This window comes from Branchiostoma lanceolatum, chromosome 10, assembly GCF_035083965.1.
Source record: "Branchiostoma lanceolatum isolate klBraLanc5 chromosome 10, klBraLanc5.hap2, whole genome shotgun sequence".
Lineage (NCBI taxonomy): Eukaryota > Metazoa > Chordata > Leptocardii > Amphioxiformes > Branchiostomatidae > Branchiostoma > Branchiostoma lanceolatum.
This window is the reverse complement of record NC_089731.1, coordinates 18442645-18469141: the sequence shown is the minus strand read 5'-3', so window position 1 is coordinate 18469141 and position 26497 is coordinate 18442645. Positions and strand designations below refer to the sequence as shown.

The 26497-nt window shown below is 42.3% G+C and overlaps 2 protein-coding genes across 3 annotated transcripts; both read left to right on the top strand.

Moving 5' to 3' along the window:
* The first annotated feature begins 1516 nt into the window (after positions 1–1516).
* On the top strand, positions 1517–26080 carry LOC136443095 (alkaline phosphatase-like). Its single transcript, XM_066440165.1, has 11 exons — positions 1517–2552; positions 17873–18105; positions 19523–19697; positions 20042–20120; positions 20399–20495; positions 20750–20951; positions 21713–21853; positions 22565–22756; positions 23229–23351; positions 23878–24050; positions 24719–26080. The coding sequence occupies exons 1-11, from the start codon at positions 2474–2476 to the stop codon at positions 24833–24835; spliced, it is 1611 nt and encodes a 536-aa protein (XP_066296262.1). The 5' UTR covers positions 1517–2473; the 3' UTR covers positions 24836–26080.
* Positions 8129–16469, top strand: LOC136443338 (uncharacterized). Of its 2 annotated transcripts, XR_010757129.1 has the most exons (5): positions 8129–12184; positions 13909–13956; positions 14419–14463; positions 15785–15844; positions 16257–16469. XR_010757129.1 is itself a non-coding variant. In XM_066440538.1 (4 exons), exons 1-4 carry the CDS (start codon positions 13860–13862, stop codon positions 16445–16447), a joined length of 393 nt encoding a protein of 130 aa, XP_066296635.1. In that variant the 5' UTR covers positions 13815–13859; the 3' UTR covers positions 16448–16469. The 2 variants fall into 2 exon arrangements, 1 of the variants encoding a protein (XP_066296635.1); XM_066440538.1 differs by lacking the exon at positions 8129–12184 and having other exon boundaries at positions 13815–13956.
* Positions 26081–26497: the final 417 nt, after the last annotated feature.

Below are 26497 nucleotides of genomic sequence, written 5' to 3'. Positions count from 1 at the left end.
CTACATGGTGATCTTTTAGTTTCACGCGCCTAGTGTAAATAGACCGATACCACAGCCCCTCCCACCTCCGTCAAAACGTAGAAATGCAAAATTAAAACATAAAAATACAAATATTTGACGGACATGAAGTCACTCTCTCATTGGTCGAACCGCTAATTGTGATGGGCAGTCAGGATCAGTCTATTAGGGCTTCGATTTTCTATCAGTTTTTACCACACAACGACTTTCGTATCTTTGCTCCTTCAATGTCGATATGTAATGGTATACTGTTATTGAAACTTGATATGTGTAGGAATGACTAGAAATTGGAGTTTTTTATTCAAGTTTCAAGCCTCACAAAATGCTCTGGATGCCTTTAATAGGCTATTTTTAGCATTTCTTGGCCTCCTGCGCCATGGTATTTCAACTGACTGACCTGAAATTCGCTGTAGATGTGCCTTGAACAAATATCTAAAGGACTACATTCCTATTTTCGGCATACATCTCTTCAAAACGATTTATTTTGGGCTTTTTTGACAATATTTGCCACTTCTGTCACTTTCAATACTACATACAGTGTTGGAAGTGACAGCCAATGGGAGCACTGCATTCAAAACTGCGACCACCTGATTGGCCAATTGAGTTATCTTGCATTTCTGGGTCAGCTGCCCTAGTGTTTATACCAAATGTGGTATGTGACTGCCCAGGACATGTCATTAAATGGCTTAATGTTCACTCTTTTGGAGTCTTTACTGGAAGATTCCATTCCTGTATGGAGAGACAAATTGTTTTCGGCGACGCCTCAGGGGCGAGCCAAATTTTACTATATTGTGTGCAGATTGCAAGAATTCTAGGAATTGTACAGGAATGTGAAAGTCCATGGATGTATTGTCTTCATATTTTGTAGGTGGGTAGGTCTGTGGGAGACCTTGTGATGATTGGATTTTGGGCCCCCTAGCGACTTTCTATGGTACTGCAGGGGAACTTTCACTTTTCAAATCTCGTCTTCTGAACATGCTATAGTCATGATTTTTAAGTGGTGGATAGCTCTTTGTGAGGAAGATATGTCCTGTAGATTTGGACCCCCTAGCGGCTTTTTTTGGAACTGCAGGAGCTGATTTTGACTCAAACTTTGGGAGAGAATAACGCAAGAAGGTGATGACGGATCATCATAATTTTTGGTGTGTAGATAGCTTAAGTGATGATTTACATAATCAAAAGGCAATTATGCAAATCAATATCTGATTTGCATAATTAATGAGGACAGTTAATAAATCAGCTGAATTCTATCATAGGACTCTCAAACACATGACATATGTAACTGAGAAAGAGATAAATATCGATAGATATCAATTATGCAAATTGATACTTAATTTGCATAATTAATGACAAAATACTATAAACCCATAGTGGTTAATGATGGGGATTTCATTTTTGCACCATTTGGAATTTAAGTAAATGTGGGCACCATTAGACACAAATCTTGCATAGAGGGCCTCATTTACATAATTTATGAGGAAATGGTAATTTTTTTGTGAAAACAAGATTTTCATACATTGGACAATTTGTGTTATTTTGGTAGAGAAGGTGATCGACTGATATGATTTATGCGAGGTCCTTATTTGCATGTGGGCTAAAAACGAAAACATTAACAGAGACCACCGTCGCCATGGCAACATCTTTTTATGTTGCTAATTTTGTTAAACTCAATTTTGGGGTGATCCAATTTTTAAGTGGAAATATTTTAGAATGGTCCATTGTTATTTTGGGACAGTCCATTTTTTGCATGGCAAGGAGTGTGGGTAACATGCTGTATTTGGTCTCAAATGTTGCCTTTCTAGTAGTGGTTTCTTCTTCCTAGGGCCACATGTATATATATATTTATATAATTTTTTACACCAGAATACAACAATCTACGATAGATTTCATTGTTTTGTATATAATAATAATAATGGTTTATTGGTAAGAAATCACCCGTGCAATGGCAGCCAATGCTGAATTGCTGCAGGGTTTACAATCATATAATACAGAACAGATACAAAAGTACATATTTGCACCACACTTGCACTTTGTGGAACTGTCACAAGGGTCTGGGAGGCTGCCATTCGGCGCCAGCAGGTGACCTCAATGCGACCTTCCCCATCCGAAGTCAGGTACCCATTCATATCCGGGTGGAGTGTGGAAAGTCGTGTAAAGTGCCTTTCCAAAGGACTCAACATCGGGGCATATCGGGGTTTCGAACCCGGGACCTCTCGGTTCTGGCCAAACACTCTAACGATTGCACCACACGATGCCACATACCCGGTGGTGCATTCCGGTGTTTTCCTGTGTATTCCGGTAGAAAGGCTGACCGCATATCAATCCTTTCTTCAAGGGTAAGGGCATGACCAAGGCGTAGGGCGTGTTTTCGTGTCCACGAGTATTTTGAGAAATTTGTTTTCAACTCAAACGCGTAGTACGAACCGACGCCTACCGCAGTACCACACCTGAAGCCATGTTTGGAGCTCCGGTGAAGTTCGGACTTCTAGTGGCGTGGTGGTTGGCAATGGATGTGATCTGCTCCTCTCAAACCGGTATGTTTTCAGTTTTCTCTGTTTCTCACATGTAACTATTACACATGCCGTAGGTCAAATATATCGGGTAGTTTGTTAGGGTAAGGACTTTAGCATGACTATGCTCTACTATCATAACACTCTACTATTGTACTGGTTCGCAGTAGTGCAGTAGCTGATATGTATATTGTACCGTTGGATGTCAACGAGAGTGAAAAGTTTCTTCTTACAAACAGTGCCATTTAGCCTGGATACCAGACTGTGTTTAGGGCCTACACAGGCGAGCTCCTCGACTCTAGAACCAACCTACCCCCAACGAACTGTTGTGACTCTAGCCCCTGTGTTAGACTCAGACAGTCAGTCTGGCATCTTGGCCTCAATGAACCTAGCCTGGAGTCCAGCATATTTTTTCTTTTAATCAAGTTCAGCAAGAGCCTGTTGTTGCGATTATCAAAGATGAAGAGCGGATTATACATGGAATCAAATAATACAAATCATACTAAAAAAGGAAGCAAAAGAAAAGAAAAAAGTGTCACATCACAATTTTGCCTCAAATGTATGCTTTGATCCCTTTACAATCCGGGGCACGACCTTGTGGCATCCAAAAAATTGAGATGAATAACGTTGGGTAACCTAAATTCGTGGGGTACTTAAAGTCGGGATTTTTCGAAAGCGGGGTATTTAGGGATATGTGCTAGATGCAAAATCAGTTATAACGCCAGCAATGCAAAGCAGATAGACTAACGTATTCAGAACACTGGCTGAAAAGCTTCGATAACCATGCATTAGAAGTTGGCGACGTCAAAAACTCTCCGTCCCTTATTGACAGAGTCTGGGGGCTTCTTGGGAGAATCACCCAGCACGGTTGTTCGCTGGTTTATAAGACAAATGTCACATCTCCTGCCTGCTAAACACAATTATTTATAAGACAACTTATTACAATCTCTTTTGCTAACCTGCAACTGGATTCTAAGTGTGATCAATCATCAAAACTCCTCTCTGTTGCTACAACCTACGGCACGTGTATTTTCCCGCCGCCATATTGTTAACCAGAATCCTGTTGTCAAGCAGACGACAAAGGTTTGTGAGGAACACTTTTTGTCTAAATGCTGCGTGTGATAGTGGACTGAGGAAGATATTTTCCTCAAAGTTTGCTCCTAACACAACAAGGAACACATGGACATAGTAGTATTACCATTGCTACGGCATCCAGCTAACTTCCCATGAATAATGTAACGTTACACGTTGCCCGATGATGACGATGGGCCGACTTTGAGTGAAGTTCTACCGACTCAACACACGGGTTGTTCCGGAACTGGCCTGATGTGTGCGGTACGGCCGTTTTTTCGTGTATTTTTTTTACTTGGACACGTCTATATCCATAGCACTCTCCTCAAGCCAAGGATGGAACGAATAGCTGCTGTATAAAATGTGATTAGCGGTAAGATATTCAAGACGAATCTTCTCTCCCGAATTAATGTGCCCCCCTGTCCGACAGCACCATAATTGTGCGTGCGGCGGACGGTAGTTTCAAGTTGAAATATTATGGTGTCAGCACGACTAGAGACAAAATCTACCATATATATGATTAGTGCAAAGATAGTACATGATACTGACAGAATAATAGAAAAAAAGGATGGTTTATTGTTCTGCTAGATTGATTTCAGTCAACCATTATCGGAAAAATCCCGAATTTAGGTTACCCAACGTTACAACAAAAGACACAAAACGTAACAAAATTGCTCCTAACCATTTATTGTGTATTTCTTTTTTTTTCCCTTGAGCTTCTCAGGGGGTTGTATGAAGGACTGAGAGCTACGGGTAGAAGGCTGAGACTTTCCTCTTGTGGTCCAAGGGGGATATTTTGGGCCGTTTTAGCTTTAACCTTCAAGTTGTTCGCTTTGGTCTGTTACCAACGGTCGCTGGACTCTAGGCTACTTCTTAACAGCTGTAGGACGTTACTGAGCTCACCCCATTACTGTCAGCATTCCACGACATGATAGAGCGATGTATCGCGCTGAGTCTCTGTGATACCCGATAAGACTTAACCTGGTATTCAAACGTACCATAGCAGCCAAGTCTATTTCACCCATACCTGGCATCAATAGCCGTTGGGGCAGTCTTTGGGCAAGTTTTCTTTGGAACAGACGGAGCTCTTTGCCGCCTGTGTATTCTTTCGCACCCGGTGGCTGTTTTACGCAGCAGGGGTTTAATTGACACACGACGATCCCAAGGGTGGCTAATTAAACTCCTACTGTATAAAACTCCTACCGGGTCCTAAAGATTATCCAGGCGGCAGTTAAACCCCTTCTGCACCGATGCTAACCTGGCCAATTCACGGTGGACTGGGTTACAGGTTACTGTCGTTCTCTCCGATAAATAATAGGAGAAGATCAAAGAGACTCGGCAGTTATAATGTGTTTCTATAGCAGGATAATAAAATTGATAATGAAGAATGATAAACATTGTGACACTAGTCTACAGCACATTTATAGACGACAGACACAAATATTACATTGTATATACCTCTGTGGCGTCTCTATCAGGCTTCTTCTGGTGACATTTTTTTCCTGACCGTCCCTATTTCAAAGAGAGACAACTGTTTTGAGATAACAGTTCAGCTAGCACTGCAGTCGGGATCGTGATCCCTCGGTAGTCACGAAACTGATAACACTTTATGTTCAACATAAGGTTTCTATTAGTACCAGACCACACTCGTCATGGGTATTTAGTGATGGTCAAGGTCAGTCTTGTTTTGGTTCAAAGGCCAGTAGCCAGAGATTTTGCCGGAGTCGAAGCTCTGTTTTTTTCTAGATTTGGTAAGTAGACATGTTTAGGTATCCAGTGGAAAGTGACATTGGGACATTAAAATACTGGTTAGTGTGTTTTGAAGCCTGTAGTTTCCTAGTTATGTGTGTTTTTAGACACTAGCCTATGCTAGCCGTATTTGGCGGTCCAGGCTCCACTTATTATCACTGTATACTCCACGCTCGTACCCAGCGCCGTGAAGAAGCCATAGGTTTAAATCGTGGGCTTAGAATTATGCCACATCAACTGCCGATCAAGCTCAACAAAATAAACTTCTGGAATTCACAGCTGTCGTTTTTGTTTTGTTTTGTGCCTTTCTTGTTCCTCCGCGCGTAGTTGTGTACACCAGTACGTAACGGGCGACCTTCTACACTGGTAGTTAACCGTTATTTCTTCTAACCAAACACGTTTGAAACAAGACGAAAGTTCGCTATCTTGGGGGGTAAAATGTTGCTCAAGTGTGTTATGTTATAAGAAACAGAGATTTACAAAGTACCTTATCGTTGGCGCTGTTATGGTGTTAAGATTACCTCTCTAATAAAATATATTTAATAAGATTCTGCCTACCAATAGGCTTTTATATATTTGGAAGTGTGTAGATAGCCCCTTATGCTCCCTTTGCCATCTTGAAGAAGAAACATACACTCATGTCTTCTGGGATTGTATCGGTGTAGTCTCTTTTTGGAACGAAATCAAAATTTGGTATAACAATAAAACAGGACAGAATTTGTATTTAAACCCCTTCAATGTTATATTTGGAAATTTATCCTCCGAAAATTGTCTCGAAAATCTTATAATTCTATTGGCCAAAAGACATATATTTCAAAGCAGAGGCAAATCATATTTAAATTTTCAGACATTCCTTAAGTATGTTAATATTTTCTACCAATTAGAATATATAATCGCAGCAAGGAGGGGAAGACAAGAGAAACACCTTGGTAAATGGAACACTCTATGTAATACTATGTGATGTCTTAAGATTGATTTGCTGGATGGTGCTTTATGTACAGTTGTATTATTTTGACTAATAAAAAACAAGGGTGGTTTTAAAAAAAACACAGGCGACGTGAGGATAAGTATGAACGGAATTAACGTATATAATTTATCTATATGCCCAGCTAGTAGCTGGCTGGTAAAGGAGTGTTTAAAAGTCATCTAGTCGAAATCTGCTTGCGGTCATAAGGATTGTTGACGTTTGAAACCATATCTGTAAGTTTAAGTTATCATCACCGTGTTAAACTTTCTGCACTGTCTTTAATGTGCGACATGCAGGGCAGAAGGTTAAATCAAGCTGCCTGCTGTAATACAGCTAATAAAAAGCAGATATTTTGGTTTTAAAGTAGTAACAGTTAAGTTTGTTTCCCTATCTTTCTCTTTCGGTAAATACGCAATGCAGTGGTCACATACTAGAAAGTGGGGTATTGCAATCAGGCCAGAACATAAATACTAGCATACGTCAAATAGGTATATTTATCATGCTAGAACATCACTATTTGTAATGATTTTAGCTTATATACTTTTAAGCACACATTATGTGAACTATGTAGGTTGCAAGTGTAATCAAGTCATCAATGTCCTATGATTGCTAATGCAATACTGCAAGTTCAAAAATCCTTCACACGGCAGTTCCGAGTGTATGTCCTTGCTATCTGTTGATACGCGCAACAACAGAAAGAAGGTGTACTCTGGCGTAACTTGAGTTTGTAATGGTTCTTTCTATCTAACAAAGGAGACTCGACAAGAAGGATGTACAAGCAACCCTGACTCATTCTAGGGTCACCCAAATGTGAAAATATTGACAATTCGGTCTCACGCGCATAATATTAACGTTACATGTACCTGAACAATGAGCATCATATACTGCCAGCCGGGTATGCAACCACACAACAGTGACTGTAGTCCCGCTTTTCTCAGAAGTACTAGTAATATTTCATCGAGCTCGGCAGGCATTCTTAGTCACAATCATAGGCGTCATCTCATTCGACATATCATTGCACTAGTGTCGGTTGTCTGAAAAGCGTTTCTTTTTGACAAATGATAAATGAGGGTAATGGTATTTGGGGATATTCTCTTGCGGAGTTGATTCTACATCGTCCGTGCACCGCTGATCTCAGTCGGACCGCGCGTAAGTCTCGCCAGTGCGGGGCGCACTGTACTGCTGACTCAGACCCCCATTCCACTTGGACGGCGCCCTCACCGCGCTCTCACGGTCACTCTTCCAATCATTGAAAAATCTCGGGAAAATTACGTCTTCAACATAGCACCCGATATGACCGTGCTTTGCATCATTTGTTCCAAAACGAAACTTTAATCCGACAATATACAACTGTGTTGCTGTTTACCCGTAATTTTCATATTCACAACAGCGGCTATTTCTCGATTTCTCTGTCAACCAACAACCACTTACACTAGTAACCATAGGCGCCACATGTCACAGTCGGTACGCCAATGCATTCACGATAGCGGCGGTAAAAGAAATAGTCCTGAAAAACATCGCCGTGCGGCAGATACGTTCTTATGTTCCATTGCACGGTTGTGGCTATCGTAAACATTGGGATCGAATCCTTGAGGGGCTGCTACAGCTATTAAAAGTCTAGTAACTGACGATGCCTTGCACGTAAAATGTCCTGCAAACTATCATGCAAGCGGAAACGGAAGCTATCCTAACATAGGTCATCGGCCTGTACCAAGAGCAAACAGCACAGCGGTAGAGTACGGCTCTCGTGTGTCGCTATGGTCTTAGCCCTGTTGTGAATGTTCGTTTCAGGATTAGAAATGAGATGTGTCTTTAATAAAGAATGCAAAAGCTTTACTTTTGCATTACTCCTGTCAAAATTCAATTATTTGGTTGTGTAAGCGTGCTAACCCGTACTGAGAGGGTTGGTATCGTCTCCAATGCGTTTTGCACTAACTTACACCTGGCTTGGGACTTTTACATTTCAAAATAGGGGGAAAAAGAAAGAGTAATTTATTTTTTGATGTCGGCTACTATTTCAATTGCTAGCGGTAGATAAACACTTGTTAACAATGTGACTACTACGCCTCCTCCCATGACCCACGTAACTACATAAAAACGGTTAGTAATTTGACGACCTCGCCATTGCAAAGTTTGATCGTTATTCCCTTACAACTGTGCCGTTTTGACATCAGCACTGTACCCGTATTGAAATGCAATTAACAGTTTTTGCATTACCCTGCTGAATCTTAAGTGGCAAGCCGATACTCAAAAGTGTCGGATTAAGGTTGCGTCGGATTAAGGTTCAGTGCCGTTACATGTTTGCTACATCAACGCTGAATTTTTTGGTGAACCATGTGCAAGCCGGCAGTCAGGCTTATCCGACACGTATCAAGCTAGATTAATAAAATTGACCGTTTTTGAGCCCCACTTTTCTTTTAATGTACGGTCATACCAGTGATGCCCGAGGGATGCCTGCACTGTCGTATCTCACTGGAATCGTGGCCAACCGGAAAGCCGGTGACGTAAAAGGGGGGGGGGGGCTTTCGAAGATGCGGTCAAGTTCAGTTTGATCGCGACTATGACGATTCTAACGCGAATCGAAGGTTCATTCAAACATCAGGAGATACGCAAGGATCTCTGTAGACTACATTTATTTAAGTCATAGCACAAGCACCCTCCTTGGGGCCCATCTCTGGTCAACTCCACGTGTAACTGATCCCAGATCCCAGACCTCTCCCAGCCCAAGCCCTCTATGCCCCCTGGGTCATCCTGGGTGTCGGGGGTGACACCATTATCTGGTGTCGGGGGTGACACCCATTATGACAGCGACAAAAACTAAACTATGACCCACGTTTTTTGTGTTATACATAGCTTTATGTATCATGTGTAAATCAAGTTAGTCTGCATGACGTATATATTTTATGTAAAAGCCGCAACTACGCAATGGCCTTGCGTCGAACGTAGCCATTGTTTATGGCCAATTTTATTTTTCTACGTGGTCCAAAAATCGGTTACCCGTACGTGTCCATGTGACGACTGCTTCTTCTTAAATCACGGTGGCCAATGTGAAGCATCGTGCACAAATACAAATTGGAGATATTGAATCCCTTGTGTAGTTTATTGGAGGACGGTTCAAAAAGTGAGCGTGTCCTGGTCCCATTCAGGCCAAGACTCTGGCCTCTCCTGGAAACGTCCAAGCCAAGACTGATACATTAGGTCAACAATTCTGGTCAACCTAGTTCTGTCAATCCTGATCTAATTCTAAGGACTTGACTGTCTGTTTTAGCGTCATGGCTATCAAGACACTTCATTGGCCGTGTCATCGGCCGTGCGCTCTGAGCGTTACGCCAATTAATGAGCCATTTCCTTCAGTTTACCTCCTCAGTGTGAATATAAATGCGATTAAAAAAGCTAAATCAAACTATAGGTATACCTATTATCGTGCCCGTGACATACACAAATCCGTGTTTCATTCAGACGACAGCTCTATGCATGAAGTTCGCTTCTGAACGATTTCATTCATCACGGTAGATGAAAACGAACGGGATCACTTACACATAATGAGGCAATCAAATTTCGTCCAAAGTGACGGACCGAAGTTACGGGACCCGCCGTTCTGTAACAATGACAAACTTCATTTCCTTCTGTGTATACGGGTAATGCTTCGGTCCCATTTCAAATCCTGAGCCCAGCCGGGCTACTTGCGAAAACGAAAAATAGAAATGCACATCAAGAAAATACACAATATATGGTTAGGAGTAATCTTTTTACGTTTTGGGTCTTTTGTTGTCGCTTGTATCGTATTTTGTCGTTCCCACAAGCTGGCCGGGCCTCGGATTGGAAATGGGACCGAAGCAGAAGGTATTGTATATGTATTTGATGTTAATCAAGTCATGACATGATCGAACTTGAGTACTCTTCACGGATACTACTTATACATTGTATAAGTTCATTGATTTTCGGTAACGGTAGTGTAAGTCGTTCCCACAAAATCCTCTTCTCTAAGGTTGGGCAATCAATCACTCCGGTCCGTAGCACATTCCTCAATACTCTCCAACCTAGTCTGTATAACGCAAACTCCAGCTGTCCGTGGATAGCCGTTACAGGCGGCGGGCGGACACGGGGCTTGGTTGAAGCCAGGCTATCTCCAACCAAGCAAATGTTATTGCGGAAACCTTCGGGCTTCGGATCATATCTGTTTTGTCCGCCCTCCTCGACAACTTGCTGTAAAGTCGTATAACTTTTCAACGTGTATTCCATTAGTATTTTGTTACACTTAGTGTCCAACTCCCGAAAACATATTCCGATTAAAGCCATGTTTTACTGGTAATCATATATGCACATATATGTGTAAATAACATACGATGCCTTTAGAAAATATGGGAAGTGAAAACAGACGTTCAGAAATAAGTGGGTCGTGGTGGACACGAGCCGCACTGCACCTGCGTTCCCTGTAAAGGATTGTAGTGCACACTTTCTCACGATTGACCTACTTGTATTCCCGGGGGAAAGTAAAGACACAAGTCTAAACCAAGGCTCGGATTGGATAATTTCCGTTTGGTGTCGTCAAGTAAAGGTGACGATAAGCTGTTTGATAGGATGCTGACAATATTTGGAGCGAGAACATGATGATGCACAAATAACTCGTTAGTTATGAGCATGTTGTCATTCCCGTCATGCCCGTCCCTGCCTGGTTTGTGAAATAGGTAAAAGAAAGGTTTCATTTCCTGGGACCAAGCGTTGTGATTCTAGACTGTTTCTGCTGCTGAGGCTCTGTTGGTGGCCGTGGACACATGTGACTAATCTAACCTCTATCAGGTTCCGCAGGTGGCTGGAAAATAGTAGAAAAATGGCCAAAATTGACAGGTGACATGCTATATGAGTCAGCTGACCAGGGAGTACAGTTTGCGACCTAGCCTGGTGGAGGCTGCTGCACATCGACTCATCGATGCAAACGTTACAAAGATTGACGTGGATGTTGCCGGGGTGGTAATACACATAATACAAAATGTAATGTCACTATCAATGCAGTAATATGACAAAGCATAACGATGCGTCATGTATAGCTAGAAAAATTTCTATACTTCTTTTTAAGTATTTGATTTGTAGGGGCCATGAAATACTAGTATACTAGCCTGATTGAATCGCCATAAAAAGCCCCGGACAGCAGGAGTTTACGAAGATTACTAGTGTACATCACCTTTATTTTTTTGTCGACCTGAATAAACTGCTTCTCTAGACAGGAGTCGTTGATTAAAACTTATTCGTTGTAGTTATCGTGAATCTATTGCAAATGCACATGATAAAAGCAGTGTTTTGATATCTATCTTGATCCCACTATGATTTTTTGACAATGTTGAGAGTTGCCCTAAATTTGAGACTCAAACATTTCACAGTTTTAGGCCCCAGGGGCCAATTGCTTGTGCTATTTTTGGACAGTCTCTTGCAGGCGACCCCTGAGGGGTGAACGTAGGTCCACTGAGGTGAACGTAGGTCATAACAACAAACAAGCTTGACCTAGTTTCAACGCATGCAACGTAGCCGGGTTTTGCTGTGTTCAGCGTTTTGAGGAATCAATCTGATCTAAATATTCAAATTCAACCTCACGTTTTAACCAACCAGTCGTGTGATTTGATTACATAATCCCTCCCTTACACATGATAAATTGTACGCTCTGTTATAAAAACCCCCGTCACAATCTAAGCTTCCAGTTCTGCCTTACATTACCTTCGAAGTCCCACACCGTGAGCTCATCGGTCACCGTGAGCGGAACGGGCCCGCGGGGCAGGCCGGCAGACCGTGGACTGGGCCCCCGCGGCATACCGAGGCACGTCGTCGGAACGGGGGAAAACTCTTACGGGCTTGTGAGCCCCAGAATTCTTTCAAGGTAAGCTCTTGAAATCTTCTCGTACGTTAAAATTATTTTCATCTGGTGTTTCTCTGGCTAGCTTTTCTACACTTTAGAATAGAAAGCAACTTGAAAATTTATTGTGCCATTGAAATTGAGTTGAAAACTATGACATACCACGACCTGTCAATCTCTAGTATATTATCGGGAGAGTTGTGAGACATACTGGTCTCGGGTCTAGTGGCTGGGAGGGGGAGAATCTACTAGCTGTTTGTGTACGGGGAGTCGAGAGAGAGACTGACAAGGATTGTGTACGTGTAGAGAGTGGGTCCCGGGAGTGTGAGACCTCGTCTCGTGGTGCGGCTCCGGGCTCCGGCTCGGAGGCTTAGCCAAGGTTCGTCGGAGCGTTCGGATACTTACAAATGTAGGTCAAGTTCAGGTATGACAGTTGTTTTTATGATAAATCTGTGTATGTTGTGTTTTTTCTTCTTCTTTTTACGTCTATGAGGTAGGTCATGTGCGTTTTGCCTCTCCTCTATTCCTTGTTGTAGGCTCTATGTGCCTCTCCTCTATTCCTTGTTGTAGGCTCTATGTCTGCGGTTGTTCCTGTCCAATGTTTTTCTTTCGATATCCGCGTACGCGCAATAGAGCTAACAATGTTTCCTTGGACTGATTTTATTCCGTTTTCGTACTATGTTTCAATCTGTGAAACTTGGGTTCTCGCGACCTCTCGAATGTCTGTTTTATTAAACAGACAATCATCGCCTCTGTTCATAAAGTTGCGAACGACATTCTTAGTACTTGTTATTGTATCAGTTTTGCCAACTAGTGCTTAACGGTATTATAGTATTCATACAATCCGTTCACTAGGCTCCGCCGTCAATTTCTGAATCTGACTTTTTTGTGTTCTGTGCACGTGTGTAGATGTAGGTGTGATGTCGATGTTCTGTTCAAATTCGTATGTACTAGTATCTGTTTCTGTTCGTTATATTTCCTTTGATTGGTGCTTCCGTCTCCGTATTTTTTTAATGTTCCGTTGCACTTTCCCATGAAGAATGCGTGGAGGTGGCCTCTGTGACAAACTCCCACATTTCCCATATGGATGGTTCTGGCCAGACCATCCCCTGGGAAATTGTTGTGTACTGTGCACTATTGTCCTACCTCCGGCTAGCCTACAAACCATTTTTGTTCGCAAGGCCGGTGTTCTAGAAATCTCCACCCATTTGATTGACGTAGGCTGGCTGAACCCTGCTTACTTGTTTCAGCTCACCGGGAGCCTCACATGACACACCAGTTGAGTAATTCATCCCTTCGTCGCTTTTGTTTATCTTCGGGCGGCCCTATAGACCCCGTTCACACTCATTTACTGGTGTACATGTAGAATTTGGTTGGACGTTCTCGACCCATTGTACTTCATTTCCCAATTGTGTTCCAATCGAAGGAGTTGATTTTTCTTGTGGTTGTTGAGTTCTTGTTCCGGTTATTCGACTGTTCTTTTACTGACCAAATAAAGCATCTTCGCCCTGTTTCCAATGTCGGACATCCATGATTTGCTACGATTCACCCACTGCCCCCGACTAGCCTGGATGCCAGACCCCCAAACTCTGAAATATCTATCCCACACGATAGATATTTCAGAGTTTGGGGGTCTGGCATCCAGGCTAACCTCACACTTGCAGCGAGGACCCAGGACCATTGTATCCAGGGACACGCTATGCTCTACGCTCTTACATTTGTATTCTATCCCCTGCCCATGCCAACAGCTCCAGATGGCGGTGATTCCATCACGTCGTCCAGGCAACTAACTGAAGGTCAGCGTGATTCAGTACATCGGTTGTATCAACTAGGACCAACTGACGATAGCGTACGCAGTCGCCCGAGCGAGCGCTCCAGCCGTTTATTTTTATCACTGATCCAATGGGTCTTTATTTATTTTTTTTATCACGAGACAGCTGGGTTTTCCCTTCAATTCAACCTATAAAAGTTGTTTTCCAAGACGGCTAAGCATATACATGCAAGACATGTTACATTCAGTCAGAACAACATTCAGTAGAACACATAAAATATGGTATGTCAAACCACAATCATTGTCCATAGTCTTAGCCGTTTCTATGTCAAGATCAACAATACGTTGAATGGTTATTAAGTTCTTGTGAAGTATTAATGATTTCTGCTAGAATAAAAGTCATAAAAGGTAAACCGGATTGTTTCTTTGTGATCGGTAGTAAATGGCATTCATTTAGTTATGCGATTTTCTCTCTTTATGCCTGCAGGTGGCCACCCTCAGACTCCAGGAACTCTCTGGCTAGAGTACAGAGGTGAGATGAACTAACGATCCGTTTAGAGAAGGCACAAAACTCTGTGGCCCGCGGCCACCGCATATAAGACAACGATATCTCATAGCGCACCGGCAGTAGCCAGCCTGTTTTTTTTCCGTCATCGGAATTTTGTTTGACTAAAAAAATTAACCGGAAATAGTCATTGTCATTCCGCTCCCACCGCATCGGTCATTCCGGTCATCGCGCTTGCTTCTGTCATGTTCCGTGTGTCACAGCTGTTTGTCGATGAATCAGCACAGAAAAGAAGTAGTGAGTTTAGCACAACAAAACTTGACCACGTATATACGTCCTGCGAGGTATGTACACAAGCACTTAGCCCATGGCTACTTCCCCTCAGCCAATGGGAAGCCCCCATTTTCTGTGGTTATATCCACATAGTGTGGGATATCAAAAAAGTGTGAGTGATATCTGTGGTGATATAGAAAAACTGTGGGTGATATAACCATGTGACCTATTCTGACCAATCCCTGCTCTGATTTCTAATTGCCCGGGGATTTGGGACTCTCCCCATATGTTTTACTTGCCTTGTCTGCGCTGGCTTTGCAGCTGTTACTTGTTTGTCAGCATGTCCAGCAAAAAAAGAGATTTCTGGACTTTCAGGACAAAATAAAGTAACGCTTAGTAGAGCTGCTGAACTAGGGAAGCTTCGGGGAAGTATGTCATGGGCTAAATTAGATAGCTGATGGAATTGGCCTCGATATCTGGATATAACAGCAGTCCCGACACCTTGGGGTTTCTAGTCTCCACTCCGGCTTCGCCCTCGGGGAGACTAGAAACCCCTCGGTGGGCGGAACTGCTGTTATATCCAGATATCTTGGCCACTCCCATCAGCTATCTATTACATATTAAATAGAATAATGGCAAGATGGAAAAAAAACATACATCTTATTCACCGGTCCTACATGCGCCCTGCACCAAAGAAAATGAGAAATTAGACTCCCGACATTCAGGCAGGATGCGTCCTGCAGCCTAAAGACGGCCATTTTTTTCTTCGTTTCCCTGGAAACTTTCTCCCTATAATTCACTGTAGGTGATTAAATTTGCCTTCCAAGCCTCTCAAACAGATCGCTTAGCCGCCACCATTACCGTTTCCAATTAAATCGAGCTTAGCTCACATTACCGTGACGTGGCGTAGACATGCGCTGTTATTGGTGGAATATCTGACGTCATGTCCTTTTTCGAGGGAAGAAGGCGCGTCTTGAGCTTTAAAGTCTAATAATATTCACAGAAATTACAGAACGCCTGGTAACTATAGAAGTTTTTAATTTATTTATGCCATTTTTTGTCTTTGTGCCCGCAGGTGAGCTGCCCCACGGCCACCCTCGGAATGCAAAAGGACATCACTGGCTAGAGGACAAAGGTGAGATGGACTAATAATCCGTTTAGAGAACGGACAAAACTCGGTGGCCCACCGCCTATGGGACAAAAACGATGTACAGCATTACAACGGGAAACCAACACACACTACAAAGGTGTTTTTGTCGTTTTTGTTGATCTGGGTGACATATAGTCCATATACTGTGTCCTTTTAAGGTCTTTTCTTGATCTTGATAAATGACAAAGATATGACTTTCAACCTTTCTATACGTTGATGTGCACTCTCTTGGATTCTGTAAAATCTATTGGCGCACACACTTTGCATATACATGAATGTGACAAAAACAGGACCCTGAATCGTGTTTATACAGAAAAAGAGCATAGATACACAGAACATATTGTGACAGAGACCGGTCAATTGCATTGATTTATTTAAATGCCCTTTTCTCTCTTAGTGCCCGCAGCTGAACTTCGACATTCCTCAGACTACATAAGGAATCAACGGGGAAGAACTGGAGTGTGCGCGGACAACATTCACCCAGGAGAAACAAACATTGAATGCAGTATCATCGCGAAAGCAAAAAAAAGCAATGAAATAGCAAGGGAGACCCAAAAGCACATGATAAAACAAATTAAACGCAAATAAATAAAAAGTCTCACACAAAACACCTACCATGCCCAATAATATTCAAGAAACCTTGTCTCTGCGTCTTTCCTTTATGTGTACTAACTATAGTCTTCAGAGAGCATCTATAAGGACCTGTATCAGCTACGTGTCCAAACATAAAATCCTTTATTCTATTGTAAGAAGTAAAAAAAAACATGGACATACCCTGCCAAACCATAATTCTATATGGTAGAAGTAAAAGCTTTTCAAAACATCTGCAAAATGCTTTAGTAATGTGTAAAAACTACTGCCGTGCCCGACGCATTAGATATGAGTTCATCCCTGTTAACTGCAAACGCAGTTCCCGCAAGGTATTGACAAAAAACAATTCCCTGGGGAATGCGTGCGTGGAATATCTAGAATTCTTTCAGATTTGATCCCAGCACTATACAAACGGCTCCGCCCCTGAGGCGTCGCCAAAAAAAAAATAAAAAAGATTACCTCTCTACATGAGCTCGGAGGGGAGTTATGTCACGGACCCTACTTTGCCACGGGAGGGAGTTTGGCATTCTCCACAGAGGCAAAACACTCGTCCCCAGGACAGTTTGGGTTTCCCAGCATGCGTTGCGCACACAAACTGCGTTCTCTTTCCCAGGACACAGAGAAACGCACACACGCTAATGCGCCCCAGTGAATGCGCCCCGCTATGCCCAGGCCCGGGTCTAATTAGGGGAAAGAAAGGACGCTGTGGAGGAGCGTGTGTATACTCCATGCTGAGCCGCAGTGCTACGTCACATTGGTCATGATTCATAGCTGCAGCACATTGTGGTCTCATTCCTGTGTAACTCCGCGTGAACCCGGCAAAAAAAGGAACTGGGCATAAAAGGTGTTTGTTTACATGGATGATAAACTAGAGTAATTATTTGCGCTACATATACTTCAGGTTTGCTATGTTAGTTTAGCGATTACGAGGGTCTTTTCATAAATATGACTTGGTATTGTTTTTTTTTATAAATTTGAGTTGAATGTGTGATAGTTGTGTTAAAAACAGAGAGAACCCTAGCGACCCCCCGAAAAAAACCCACCCCTTCCAATGAAATGGTATACCGGTATGGCTACCCTGCGACGTCACAAAATCAAGATGGCGGTCACCACATAGACTCTACCAGTCTCCCCCGGTCGCTGGAAAATAGTAGAAATTGGCCAAATAGAGTCAAATGTTTGAAGGGAGTCGGCTACGGAGAGAGGGTCAAATTGGCAACCGAGGTCCTCGGTTGCCAATTTGACCCTATCTCCGTAGCCGACTCCCTTCATACTGTTGACTCTATTTGGCCAATTTCTACTATTTTCCAGCGACCGGGGGAGACTGGTAGAGTCTACCAAAAGCTATGTATTGTGTTCAGTTCACCACGTTGTATGGCCTTGGATCGTTTTTAACAATGTGCAAAACCCATTCCAATCCAGACGAGGAAAAGCAGCCGCAATACTGGAACGACCTGGCCTGGCGGGACATACAGGATGTTCTCAACCTCCAACCCAAAACGGGCGTGGCTAAGAACCTGGTGCTGTTCCTAGGCGACGGGATGGGCGTGTCCACTGTGACGGCGGGGAGGATCCTGAAGGGCCAGCTGGCGGGGAGGACGGGGGAGGAGGAGCTTCTGGAGATGGACAAACTGCCGTACTCAGCTCTGGTCAAGGTTTTTATTCATTTATTCATTCATTCATTCATTCATCTATTCATTGGTTCGTCAAGGTTTGTTATTACCTTCATGAAAAATGTAGGTATCATTTTTGGTGGGTGTTTGTTTTTGGTGGGTATTAGTGTGTAGTGGTGTGTACCTAAACTCGTGTTCAGGTTCAGGTCCGGATTCAGATCCAGGGGTTTACGTTCAGGTCCGGAACCCATGGCATATGTGTGCTAAAAATATATTTCCTGTCACAAAAATTGGCATATATCTTACATGCACTTAAAAAAACTATGTATGCGAAATTATATACAGTCAGTAGTAAACACTAAAGTTCAGTTATAAAACACAAAAACAGCAATATTTTCGTTTATTTTTCATTGCAAATTGCACGATCTAAGGAAGGTTTATGATGGCTTAAGACAAAAAGGGAGTATAGCTATACCCAAACGAGATATTTTTATTTTGTTTCAAGTACGGACTTGTTTTTTTGGTCTTGAACCTAAACGTTAGGTCCAGTCCGGATTAGGTCCGGGGTTTAGGTACGCATCACTATTTGTGTGTCTGTGTTTTCGTTTGTTTTTCAAGATGTTTGGTCAGCAAAACTTAATAATGGATTGTTATGATATTTAATAAGTTGGTACGTCTTAGGAAGACGTGGGTCAATTTCAATCATGGGCGGGATGCTGGCGGTTTTCCTTTGTTCTGCAGTAGAACTTCGGGTTTTTATTGAAACATTTAGGAGGATAAATGAACAAAGAAATGATGGATCCCATGATATTTTGCATTCAGGCACCTCTAACGGAGACGCATACAATTAACTAAGCAAATCAGGACTTAATTTACACAATTGATCAGGGATTTTGTTTTCCATAGTAGTGTTCTGATACGGGTAGTGTATGTAACTATAACTTACGGCAGGTGAAGTATTATGGTAGGTGAAACATTAACAGATGCAGATTATATAGGTGTTATATGAATCTATCTGGGCACAATTTTGAATTGGGACACTTTTACGTGTCAATCTTGCTGTTTTGCTGTTGTATTTCCAGATGTTGTTGTATTTCGAGATGTACAAAATCGACCGTCAGGCCGCAGCTGGATATTATCAGATACAAATTATGCACGTATGGGCATACTTTGCACAATTAACGCTAAAGTACCAAAAGTAATTCAAGTTGTAAATGGTTCAGTAATCTTCAACTTGTAAAATGTGTTGTTTAATTGAATTTGTATGTTTAACCGTGCCTACATTATGTATATTTTATACTCTTTATCCGTGACTCCCGACAGTCAACTTCGACCTTGTTAAAAAGAGGCCCGTTCTGCTGAACAAGCATTCGAAAGAAAATAAAGGCTTTGACTTGACTTGACTTGATATGCATTGTAATATTTTTGGAGGTATGAGTTCTCCGAACTCTTGTTTCAGACGTACAACATCGACCGTCAGACCGCGGACTCCGCAGGCACAGCCACGGCGTACCAGTGCGGTGTGAAGGCGAACTACAAGACGGTAGGTGTGGACGGGACGGTGACGCTCGGCGACTGTGCAGCCAGTCTCATCGGGAAAGCCAAGTCAGTTCTTGAACACGCGCACGATGCAGGTACTCATGTTTCTACAGTGTCATTGGCATTATTTAAGGGGTTAACCGGTTGCATTAGTTATTTCGGATGGTGCCGTAAGGTCGACGGCCCCATTTGCGGGGCAGCTCCTGGTGTAAGCCTCAGGCGTCAAACCTTTACACGTAAAAGAACCCAACACACTTATCAAGAGGAGGGGGTGATCTGCAAACGTGACCCGTCTATGTGCCTAGGGCGCATTGTTGCTATGGAAAAGGCGTCAAATGTTACGATACTAAGACGAGAAAAAAAAGGCAAATTTTGACAAAGACAACGTCTAATGCCACGGTTGTTCTACATGATTTGATTTTTTTTAAATCCGTGCTAGGAAAGTCCACTGGCATCGTCGCCACTGCTCGGATTACCCACGCCTCTCCTGCAGCAGCATATGCCTATGTTGCAAACAGGTGGGTTAGGTTTTATTCCTCTGTTCGAAAAAAGCATGGCTGGTATCAAGGTACATGGTGCGACCATATGATTAGCTCTATGTACTAGTCTATTAGACCTTCCCCTTGTACATGTACATATATCGTAACTCCCTCATACCTGGACATGATAATGTAGTCTTGTTTTGGTGTTAGATAGATGTTGACGTGAGGAGGAAGTGATGTAGGTTTGGATCCCATAGCATATTGCTCTGGAACTGCAGAGACGCTTTTGCTAAACTATCTTTTACATTTTGCAGGGTGTGGGAACATGACGGCATGGTCCCGACCGAAGCTAAGGCGCTTGGGTGCAGTGACATCGCTTTACAACTTGTGCAAGACAACCCATTCATAAACGTAAGGAAATCTTGGAGCAGTACATATCTCTTAATTCAAAAGATGCTACTGTAGCAATTAGCAATGTAGCATAAGTTTGGCAATTATAGGTGCTTTAATCATTCCTGGGGTTTTTCAGACAGTCGGTAGGTGGCGTTTTAGTGCTACGGTCTGTGTGCGTGTGTGTGTGTGTGTGTGTGTGTGTGTGTGTGTGTGTGTTCGAATGTCGCTTGAGTTGAAGTCTTACCGTTCAAACGTATATGAACATCGCACAGGTCTTGCTTGGCGGCGGAAGGGCCTATCTAACCAACACAAACCAGACGGATCCGGAATATCCGGACCAAAAGGGTTTCCGGACGGACGGCCGGGATCTGATCCAGGAGTGGACGGACGGTAAAGCAGGTTCCGCCGCCCAGTACGTCTGGAGGAAGGCGGAATTTGACCAGGTCGATCCGGCTGAAACGGACTATCTCATGGGTAAATCATAGCCTGTACCAGGCTCCAGAGGCGGTTGGAAATTGTAAGGATGGGCCAAATAGGCAGATAACATGCAAGAGGAGTTAGTCTGCTATAGGGGTACAGTTTGCCGCTAGGATGGCATCTCTCCGTAGCCGACCCCCTAAGTATACTATTCCCACTATTTGGCCTCTATTTGTACTATTTTTCTAGCCATCCGCGGGGCCTGGTAGGGGCTAGAGGTAAATCAGAACAGGTATTATTTGTCAAGTAATAATACAGGAGGCTCGAAGTGGAAGACACCACGACTCACAGGCTCACAGACACCAGCCAGAACAGAAGACCACCATCCTTGACAAAAAGAACAGATGATGTGAGCGTGGAGTAAAAGAGGCTGTACACATCAGGCCCCGCTCCCCATCCCTAAACCGCGACCAATGCCACGACCCCCCCCCCCCCCCCCATCTACAACACCCTTGTGTCACATGACCTGTGTGAACTTTGACATTTTTCACGTGACTACCTATTCAGAATTAAAGATGGCGGACGCCGTCCGAAAGCTTCACATCTCAAAAAAAGACCTGATAATGAAATAAATTGTGTAAAAGGTCAGCAGGACAAAATTTCAAACCCATATTGGGCAAATATTGTCGCTATAGCATGCTAGGCATTGCATGTTTCGCCGAATGCCAGTCTGCTTCTACTTTCCCGTTTGAAACGGTGTTTGTATTAACTTTGTCTAATTTAGACTGTTACAGTGCAGTTATCCCCTTTCACTGCAGGCCTATTCGAGCCAGACCACATGCAGTATACCTTGGACGCTAAGAACGACCCCGCAGGAAAACCCTCCATAGCCGAGATGACGACCAAGGCAATTCAGATACTTTCCAAAAACCCCAAAGGTTTCTTCCTTTTGGTGGAAGGTAAGGATCTTCTGAAATAATTCCTAGATGGTACTGTTGATAAAAAGGGCAACGCCATCTTCTCTTTTTTTGTCATACGTAATCAAAAGATATGATCATTTTCGATGTTTTCAAAGACTTAATTTAGATATTACCTTTACGTAATGAAATTTGTCTTACAAAGCTTTGGCTAGCTCTTCAGTCTGTCAGAAACTAAATACTTGCTTCAGAAAGGTGACCATCCAGACAAGTGACTCCAGTTGTGGATCAAATGAGTCCGGTAGCGAGCCTGTAGCTCTGTACCGTTTAGGGTACCCGATTCCCCTACGTGAAGTCACAACTCGTGTGACTTTTCAATACAGATGTCATTACAGGTTTGCGTAGCAAAGCCTTTGTTGGATCCGTTGGCATGTGTGGTGGCCGCCATCTTGATTTTGTGACGTCGCAGGGTAGCAACACCATTTCATTGGGAGGGGTGTTTTTTGGGGTCGCTAGCGTTCTCTCTATTTTTAACAAATCAGCACACAACTATCACACATTCAACTCAAATAAAAAGAAAAATTCAATACCAATTCATATCTTTAAAAACCCCGTAATCGCTAAACTAACATAGCAAACCTGAAGTATATGTAGCACAAATACTTAACTCTAGTTCGTTTTGTATTAAAATGTGCGTACAGCTTTTATCGTTAGTATGAAATTTCACAATTTCTTTTCCTATTTTCTACAAAGGTTCCAAAATAGACCTTGGCCACCATGCTAGTAAGGCAGCGCATGCGCTAAATGAAGTCGTCACCTTTAATGACGCCATTGCTGTAGCGAAGGATATGCTTGACCTGGATGAAACCCTGATTACTGTGACGGCAGACCATTCCCATACGTTCAGCTTTGGAGGATACGCGCCCAGAGGAACACCTATTTTGGGTAAAACTAAGTTCGTCTTATATGATAATACAATTATACAGTAGGCATTTGTTGTTTGTAATTATAGCTTTATCCATCAACACATACGATAGTAGGAAAACAACACCTAAAAATGCCACTCGTACAATGACACAGAGTAACGTTTACAAATTTCGCCCGTGAGCTTGGTTTTGGTTCAGAAAGGACCCCTAGCAGAATGCCTTTAAAAACATGTAGTCTTCGCCTCATCCGCACAACCACACTTGGTAGCTAGCATACTGACATGAGAACAATGTTTGACTTTTTGTAACGTTGCCTAACTTGGTAACAAATATTGATTGGTCCTTTGTTTGTTGATGAGAGTTAGACATCCAGGTAGTAAGATACGCCAAAAATAATTACTCAAGCAACTGGATAAAGTTTTGAAACAGTCAGACGTTTCAGACAGCATCCACTGTCTTTCGTCAGTGACTAACGGTCCTTTGTTGTTTAGGTTTGGTGCCGGAAAGTGATGAAAACGTTGTTTTGGATAACATGCCTTTCACGAACGTCATGTACGGAAACGGTCCGGGATTCAGGCTGGAGGGACGACAGAACATCACAGGAGTCAACACAGGTACTACAAAAACGATATCTAAGCTTTCACTGAAAATTGTTTCCTCCAAGATTCAATTCATTCACGTTATTACTTACGTACAACAAGCAAGTTTGTCTCCCTTATAACCAACATTATTCAACGTTTTAAAAATCTATAGTTTCCTAAACATAAACGTTTTATTCCTTACCCAAAGGCTATTTTTTCAGCATCTTATCATGACATTGACAATAAGGAGGTTCACAATTCTAAGTACGCATACGCATCTTACATGGCGCTATATGTATCAACGGTGAAAGCCCCTGATTCGTATACAGTTTTGGTCTAGACCATTTCAGCCATAATGTCTAACGTGATTTGTTAAGCTCAGGTGCCTTCACCTTTGACATATAACCCGCTATGCATTTCGTTGTACATGCTTTCTAAGAATCGTGAACCTCCTTTTTGATATCAACGACCCACATAATTCGACCTCAGCGCATCATAGTGTTACCATTGTTTGTTCCCGTGTTATATGATTACAGACTGTATTTTGTTGCACTTCTAGCGGACAAAGAGTACATCCAACAGTCAGCCGTCCCTATAAAGTCCGAGAGTCATGGAGGGGAGGACGTCTCGGTGTTCGCAGACGGGCCGATGGCGCACCTGTTCCGGGGACTGCACGAGCAGGTGTACGTGGCACACGTCATGAAGTACGCTGCCTGTCTCGGAGAGTACGCGGTGGGGTCACTTTCTTTTGTTTTTACAAACATATTCTGCTACCATTTTCATTCATCATGATTGACCGATCATGAATGTCCATCGCAATTAGTTCAACCAAAGGCAGCAAGTCAACTAGCTGTTATATTTGCATTCTATGTTTTTTATTTAACAGTTCTACGTTTTGACGGAGGTCTGGGTGTCTATGAGAGTGGTCTATTGTGACATTCCTTCTCTGAGACACTTGAATGATAGTGGCATTTTACTTAAAAGTACCAATTAATGGCCTGGAAAATTTCATTTCATTTATTTTTTTTCTTTATGTATTTTATCAGTCGTTACACTTATGTATTGTTCATGTTACATTCATGCCGAGCCTCAAAATGTCCCTATCTAGAATGTTGTTTTAAACCTCACATGAGTTTAGATTAGTTTGGAAAAAAAAGGCTTTATATACATAATGCATCCAAGCTAAAGCATATTCAAATGTCCGTGGGTCGTCGCCCGATTTTGGTAAAGTTGAATTTCCAAGCAGGCTCTCACAAAACAAATCGCCTACAAGGATTTAAGACAACCGTTTTACAAAACCAGACATCTGTACTTTGTACATCACATGCATGGCTCTCCAAAGATTACCTCAGCTTGCCATCTTACAACAAAGCGCTAAGATATCATTTTCCGTTTGGCAGGAGACTTGCAGAACCTGCCGTACCCAGCCCTGCGCCGCCTCAGCAGCAGACAAGCATACTTGGACCGGGTTCACTCTCGTCGCCACGCTGCTTTTCCTCAAAACTATCATCAACTAAGTTGACCCTTAAGCATTTTTTATTTTATTTTTGTTTGTGACTAACTGTAGTAACTTTCATCCGTGTTTCAAACTTCAAACTCTGTCAGGGAGATTCTAACAACACAATAGTTATATAAAAGATTCTAACGTTTTTATTCCAAACACTTTTACCATCTGTTTTAGCCCTATGCTTTAGTCCTATTCTTTTATATTGTGTACACGATACTTTCCTTGTGTATCTTCACATGTGTGCCCAGAAGTGAGGGGGTGTTATCATGATTTGTTGTAATACCAGAAATAAGTTTTTAGAGATCATGATTGGCCTTCTTGCTATTCAAAGTCATAAAAAACTCGGATCGGATATAAAACGAATAATGGTTTCTAAATCTTAGGCTCTGTTGCAGATCACTAGTTGAATAGACGGATTCATTAGGGTTGTTATATCAACCATAGTAGTTTTTTTTTTGTAATTTAGTAAGGTAATATAGTATGGTGTGTTGTACAGTACACATTGTACGATTTAACGATATATTGCTTGCAAGCTTACTTATTAATAAGACAACGATCATGATTGTCTTCATCTGATGCTGACAGCTTGTTAACTCTATGGTTTGATCATTCAAATAATCTCGTGATTAAGATACAGCTGCGTACCCAGTGTGATATGTGGCAGACTAAAAAAAGACGACGGAGAAGTTATCTAACATTGCATGGAAACAATTTATTGAAAACGAAATTTTCAAGTGACCAGAGCTTCCTTGAATCAAACAGAATGATACGAAGACAAAAAGTAAGACAAGCACCAACAGAGCTTCATTCTTCACGTATACTCATGATGTGCCACACTCAACAATTGTTTGGCTTCGCATGTACATAAACGGTATGGTCCCCTGCATTGTATTTAAGATACCCAAATAAAGATTACTCTAATAACACTGGTAAACATCCACAACAATGTCCAACGGGTTGACTGTGAAATGGCAACATCTTTTTTATATACATAGCCAACATCAGACAACATTGCTGCGAGTTACACACAAAAATAGCTCTCTTACAAAATGATTTTTTTAATCTCTGAAGTCTATGAAGTTGGTCGATCCTGTTCTATACAGCCACATACGATACGCCACTGAAACTGTAGACACCATAGGATTCGACAGACGACAAGAGCATTTTACATCATATCAGGATTGTTCATTGAATCATGTTATTATAAAGTAAGGAATAAAAATTGGAAACTGTGAGCACCTCTCACAGAGTCCTTGTGAAATTTCCTGACTAGACTCTTCTAAAAGGAATTTCAATGTTCCTTTAGGACATTTGTGTATTTACTAAGTTCCAGAAGCCACAATGATGTTGTGTGCAGTTATGTCGCCTTTTGTTTGAGAAAAAGTCCAATATGATGCAGGGGTTGGGTAACAAGAAACAGACTGTTTCTTTTGATTGACTGGAAGTCACGAGGAAGGTGGCAGACTTTCATGCAAACGTCGGCTTACTGTAACTCTTTGGTTATGAATAAAGAACATTCTTATGCACATTCGAAATACATAAACCTGATGAAAGTATTCACGTATCTAAGATTATGATATTTCTATCAAATATTTGCAACAAATACCATGCCTTGCTTTAGCCAAACTGAAACAAATATTTTTTCTCTGTAACATTGATATCTATTCAGTCC

Coding starts and splice junctions, on each gene's coding strand:
- LOC136443095 (XM_066440165.1), top strand. CDS start 2,474: ATGTTTGGAGCTCCGGTGAAGTTCGGACTTCTAGTGGCGTGGTGGTTG. Junction 21,854..22,564: donor TTTCTTCCTTTTGGTGGAAG/GTAAGGATCTTC, acceptor TTTTCTACAAAG/GTTCCAAAATAGACCTTGGC. Junction 23,352..23,877: donor CATCACAGGAGTCAACACAG/GTACTACAAAAA, acceptor TTGCACTTCTAG/CGGACAAAGAGTACATCCAA.
- LOC136443338 (XM_066440538.1), top strand. CDS start 13,860: ATGCTCTACGCTCTTACATTTGTATTCTATCCCCTGCCCATGCCAACA. Junction 13,957..14,418: donor GTCCAGGCAACTAACTGAAG/GTCAGCGTGATT, acceptor TTATGCCTGCAG/GTGGCCACCCTCAGACTCCA. Junction 15,845..16,256: donor TCACTGGCTAGAGGACAAAG/GTGAGATGGACT, acceptor TTTCTCTCTTAG/TGCCCGCAGCTGAACTTCGA.